This window comes from Salvelinus fontinalis, chromosome 23, assembly GCF_029448725.1.
Source record: "Salvelinus fontinalis isolate EN_2023a chromosome 23, ASM2944872v1, whole genome shotgun sequence".
Taxonomy (NCBI): domain Eukaryota; kingdom Metazoa; phylum Chordata; class Actinopteri; order Salmoniformes; family Salmonidae; genus Salvelinus; species Salvelinus fontinalis.
In genome coordinates this window covers 37,094,790-37,100,789 of record NC_074687.1, presented here as the reverse complement: position 1 = coordinate 37,100,789, position 6,000 = coordinate 37,094,790, and the positions used below count along the sequence as shown (strand labels likewise).

The following is a 6,000-nucleotide window of genomic DNA, read 5'->3' as shown; positions in this document are numbered from 1 at the left end:
TGCAGAGAAATAAGGGAATTTTATTTAAAAGAAAAGCATTAGGGAACATTTCTGTATACAGCAGAACAGTGACTTTCTGTTAAATAAAAATAAAAAACCCAATGCTTCCCAAATATAAAAATGATTTCATTAACATTTGAATGAACACTAAAATGGTCAAAGCTTCATATAAACTACCACAGTAGATCTCGTCTCTGGATCCACACCTCATTGCTTTGGCAAGAAGGACAAACATCTTTACAGTGTATTGAACCCAACACAGCAAGACACCTTGCAAAAGACAAATATTGCACTCCTTTTTTATATACAAGAATTAACAGCTTGGAATATACTTATATGCAACGGCTGTAAAAAAAAAAAATATTTAAAAAAATCCCATTCTAAGACATTTCAGTGATTAAGGTTGAACACTAATGTTTTCATAGGAGGCTCTTTTTCCATTAAGTTGCAGCTTTGTAAAAACATAACGAGTCTTCATGTACAGAGAGATGAATGCCAATGTATGCAGCAAATATAGTTCGCCAAGACATCAATATGAGATTTATCAAAGTGGAATAATGTACATACAAGATCACTTGAAGAGTTCAGAGCAGAAGACCAATGATCAAAACAAAAAGATGAAAATGAGACGACAGGAGGCTGATGGGGAGCTAGTGACATCACATGCACATTTGTGTTGCTTTAAGGATCCCTACAGGAACGTCTCCACAGGAAACACTACCAGTGATGTCATATACAGTATATATCATGGAACCCCAGTCAGACTCAAGACACAGGGTGGAGGATACACCAGTCCCCCCTCATTCTGTATGTCTGCTCCACAGATAGACAGCCCCACCCTGCCTCACCTCACCTCGCCTCCCCCCACCCCCCTCTGTTCATGTGGACCTCCTTTAGTTCAGTCGCCCTCATGGATCAATGTCCCTTGTCCCATCTTCCACAGAGGGGCTGTACTGTATACGATAGTGAAAACAGAAAAAGACATGGTCCTTTGTCCTGGCCCACGGTACAAGCCAAAGGAGGTGGTGAGAGAAGGTTAAAAGAACATTAATAGTGTCTCACTTTAGCCAGAGCAAACTTGATGATAAGGAGAGCAGTGAAGCAGGAATGGGAGCTCATGGCAGCACTGGCACACTGGTTGGCGCGTGCATGCGGAGCGTTGAGGTCAGGAGTCAGCCAATCCCAGTGGATCTCACACCACAGAGGAGGAGTTGGGCATGCCCGCAATGGTGGCACCACTGGGGGTACCACTGATGGCATTGAAGATGTGCAGCGAGTCTGGAAGAACGCTCTTCATGCCATCCTCCACTGGAATGATCTGGAAGGCGGAGGAAGGGAGCGAGGGAGAGTTCAAGGTGATGCTAAATGATAAATGGTCTATTTTAGACAATTTAATTAGGATTAATCACACATAATGAAGCCCATGCCAAAGATGTTTTACCATCCAATCTGCTCATGTCAGCACAAAGGAAAAACAGAGGGAAAAGGGGGATATCAAAGACCAAATATTAGACTATGCAATTCCAATCCCTTATAATAACGATTACGTTCATAACATTCCTCAAACTAAACTGTTTCACCAGCATTGCAATCAGAACAAATAGAACAGATTCATCCAAAATGTACAAATCATTAAAAACAACTGATGCACAAACAATATTGAGTCCCAATGTTTGTTATGCTAGCAGGTAGCTCCTTACTGGCTCGTGCATGATGGCGGACAGCTCTCTGGCCAGGTCTCTGTAGTTGGCCTTCATCTCGTCATGGTACTCCTGCTGGTCCTCTTTGATCAGCCGCTCATTGATGCCCAGGCCATGGCCACACGCCTCCACAAACTGCCTGCTCCACAAAAGGCCAGTGTCATACATAATCCATAGTGTATGTAATTCATGGTCTTCTGTAATTTCTTAGTGGATAGATATGTTGTGTGGCATGGGAATGTGTATTCTGTAAGAACTCACCTAAAGACTTCTTTAAGTTGTTTGACCTTGTTGTCAGGATACTTCTTGGTGCTGGCATCATCCAGGAAAGCTCTGGCATATGCGAGGGGACCAGCATTTACCTAAAAGGTGAGAAGAACATTTATTTCAGATTGGAAAGTTAAGGGATGTCTTTGCCAGATAGAATTTCTATATAGTGAATAAAATAGGTGAATGGGTAAAAAAATGAGGAAGTTGTGTTTCTGTGCTCTGTGAGGACAGAGGATGTGGTTTGTGAGCAGAGGATGTGGTTAGTGAGGACAGGGGATGTGGTTAGTGAGGACAGGAATTGTGGTTTATGAGGACATAAGCCTGCACCTGGACACTGATGCTGCCCTGTAGTTTGAGCTGCAGGCGGATCATGTCCACATCACTGGTGGAAACCAGCTGTCTCAGCTCGGCCACCTTCTTGCTCATCTCGTCTATAGCCACCTCTATGGGGTTCAGGTCTGTGTGATGTTGGTACATCACCGCAATACGCTTCTTCACATAGGGGAAACAGTGTGTTGCTATGAGAGAGAGAGAGAAAATGGATGTGAACATGGTTGCTCAACCTATTAGGTGCGTAAAACATCCTCACCCTCACATACGTTTATTAGGGGTTCAGACAGATATGTGTCCTAAGCAGTTTGATGGCGTGAGACTAGCCCATTCACTCACTAAAGACCTTTGAGGCAAGGCAGCCTTATCAGATAATGAAGATATAAGATTAAGTTTGTACATTGGAGTGTTTTACACTGTAAAACGATAAAACACAACCAATTGGGATGAAGAAATATTATTAACAAAGAGCTGACATACTCAGAACCTAATCAGATATTTCCATTATTGCACAGGACCCTTCCTACAGCAATATTATGCCAGGTACAGGTACATACATACATGCCAGTACTAGCAAAGGTTTCTATGGGTATAAGGTGCTTGTCTAAGTAAATACTATAGATGCTACGACATGTTTAACATCAATATTCCCCTGTGACTGGAACTGTGTTGACCGATGTGTTTATTACCGTTGTCTGCGCCACAGCATGATCCCATGGACTGTACATATCTGTAGATTACCTGGATACCCTCCCCTTTCCCAGCTACACGCAGGGAGTGTTCTAAGCAGTATGCACGGATCATGTTTGAGTGATAAGGAATGTGTCTGATATTTGCGTCACATTATTTTCCGTGAGAGTCATCTATAGGTTTGTCTCACTGTGTAAGCAATAGGAAAATCTTTACAAATCTGTACATCCATGAACATACATTTGGAATAAGATGTCGACCTATGGGTCCCTTCATTGGCCCTAACTGTCTAGATGAAGTGGAACACCTACTGGTCAGGATGGTCCTGCGTTTGCACTGCTCCTCCACCCCTCCCTGCTTCTTCCCCGACACGGTGAAGGGCATCTCGAAGACAAAGCGCCGGATGTTGTGGCTCTTCTCAAAGTCTGTCTTCCTGTCCACCAGCTCCTTCTCTTCCAGGAACGGGATGACATGGGTCACCTGGATGTAGGCATACTTCGAGTCGAGATCTTTAGGGTTGATCTGGATAGGACACATAACACAAAATACCAATCAGAACACATATCATAAATGACCAATAAGAGGAATGACCAATCACAACCATCGAAAACACAAATCGAGGGTCAAATACCAAGAGTAAAGATTTGACACTTACCCTCCCAGAGTCCTGAATGATCTTCACATTCTCTGGGCCAAACTTGTCAGAGTAGAGCTTGAGTAGCCTCTGAGATATCTCTGACAGTGGGGTGAATTTGGGTTCTTTGTAGATGTACTCTTTACCATCTTCATCCTCAAAGAATCCCTAGCAGGTAGCCAAAAATACACACTATGGTTACAGTACTAGAGAAAAGGAAACCAACGAAAACCCAAATGTCAAGGTGTTCATGTAACGACGACGTCAAAAGCAGTATGAAGACTTAAAAACAAGAGTATAACAGACAAATGAGCAAGGCACTACGCCGTGTTGACTAATTGTCTGTGGAAATGGGATGAGTGACAGCAACAATTTCATATCCTGACCCTAAGAGCAAGAAATATTCCCAAAATACATATCCCTGGATCAATGTCACAGTCAAAGCCCAGAAACAAACAACAAAACTGATCTAGAATCAGTGCTACTGGACAAATAAAAGGACGGATGAAGGGGTTTGGATTTCACACCATCAAAGGATGCACAGTATTTATACCCCAAAAACAATAATACAAAAATCCCTCAGCACTGTAGCTGAATGGGGAAGTAGCTATCACCTGGATGAATGGATACAGAGATGAAAAATGGAATCCTCCCATTGAACCTTGAATAATATGCTTGTTGTCAGGGCAACACTAAGCCAGAGAGTAGTAGAGGGTTGAGATGGATAAGCTAGGCGGCGGTTAATACCACTGACTGCACTAACAGGGGCACATCACAAGCCTTAAGCTCTAACGCAGAGTGCCTACCACGTTATTCGCTTTCTCATTCATTTACCTCAGCCTCAGAGTCAGTAAACTGGTACTGCTACGGAGTTGTAGGTAGAGCAACAGAAAACAAAAAAATCATAGTTATTCCAACACTACCCAGACTACAACTATAGCATGTAAGTGTTCACACTATAACACCACATACAGAAGTAACATGGTTCTATGAAAGTTATCCACGCCAACAAAGCAAACTGTCAAAAGCAACAACTGCAAAACACAAGAGTTAACACAGTGAAAGACGAGGAAGAACCAGATGTAAGAAGACTTTGAAAATAACATTGGAAAATGGAAGCTAAGAAGACAGTCTATTACTCCATTGAATCAGCAACATGCAATGCTGTTGCAACAACCAAACACAAATAGTTGGCGGAAGGTTAGTGAGTTAATGTAACTGCTAAGAGCTTTAAGCAGCACACTTTGGCTGAAAAAATGGCATGGATTACAGCAACAGCACACCACACACAGATTTTGGCTGTTCGGGAGCAGATCCTACTGCAGAACTTACCGCTGCCTTTAAAAGAGGATAAAAAAGCAGGGGGAAAAAGTATTAGATTGGATAATAAAAAGGGCACGTGACGTGGTCATGCTTTTATCAATCAAAACACTTCCAGCATCTCCCATGCTCAAATCAAGACTATTTTGGGGGGGGGGGGACAAAGGGCACTTATTAATTTAGCCATTTGCGCCTTGAATTTGAATTAATCTTAAACAATACATTGAAAATATAATTAGTTAAAAATCTAAAATACCTGCATACTGTATTTGAAAGAGCAAAGCAATAGTATAGCGGGAAAGTGAAACAATTTGTGAGATCTCCATTGCATTGTTTTGTGATACAACAGTCTACCGTCAGACTTCAATCGCTAGCTCACCTGACCAAAGAAAGCCACTCTGAAATATGTGCCCAGCAGCCTTTTGCCCGTGTGCATGACCTCGGTCACTTTGCTGTAGGCACGATGGAGCGTGTCGTACAGGTGAGCTAGTTTCTGTGGAATTGAGAAACACACCGATAAGAAACAGCATCTTTTAATCAATGTTTGGGCCTTTATCCTTTAATGTTGAGCCCCATGACCTTGAGAGTGGACACAACAGTGGGTGCAGGTCTGCTGCTGTACCTCAAAGTCCCTACGCTTCTCATAGATGGGGATGATGAGCTTGTAGACGTCTGAGATGAGCTCATAGCGCTCAGCCTTCCACAGGCCGTCAGCACACTCCTCCAACAGCTCCATCAGGACATCCTGTTTTGGAGAAAGGACGAGAGAAAACACTTTTCATATGGTGTCCACACGAAGGTGATCTGAACATAGACAACACGAGGGCTTCATTTCAAAGCTTTATGAAGGTTAGTGCAAAGAGAAAGTACTAGAGGCCCATTGTCCTTGACTCAACCCAACATGAACGGTTGTATAACTCCAATGACATCCTGTATAATGAGGATATGGTGAACAGGATATGAAAATGGGATTTTAAATGCACATTTGTTCGGCATCAATTTTAAAATGGCTATTGGACGGCTATCATATGCCACAATGATAAGCTACACTGTGCC

The 6,000-nt window shown here is 42.6% G+C and overlaps 1 protein-coding gene across 13 annotated transcripts in view; it reads right to left on the bottom strand.

The window, feature by feature from the left end:
* Positions 1–6,000, bottom strand: part of LOC129821229 (dedicator of cytokinesis protein 9-like) — a 115,521-nt gene continuing 109,521 nt past the window's right edge. For all 13 annotated transcript variants that reach the window (XM_055878644.1, XM_055878651.1, XM_055878648.1 and 10 more), the window contains 8 exons: positions 5,567–5,689; positions 5,324–5,437; positions 3,646–3,792; positions 3,302–3,512; positions 2,298–2,488; positions 1,962–2,062; positions 1,701–1,839; positions 1–1,318 (listed from right to left, as the gene is read on the bottom strand). In XM_055878644.1, the coding sequence (XP_055734619.1) occupies positions 1,193–1,318; positions 1,701–1,839; positions 1,962–2,062; positions 2,298–2,488; positions 3,302–3,512; positions 3,646–3,792; positions 5,324–5,437; positions 5,567–5,689 (1,152 nt within the window). In that variant the 3' untranslated portion in view covers positions 1–1,192. The remainder of the gene's footprint in view (positions 1,319–1,700; positions 1,840–1,961; positions 2,063–2,297; positions 2,489–3,301; positions 3,513–3,645; positions 3,793–5,323; positions 5,438–5,566; positions 5,690–6,000) is intronic.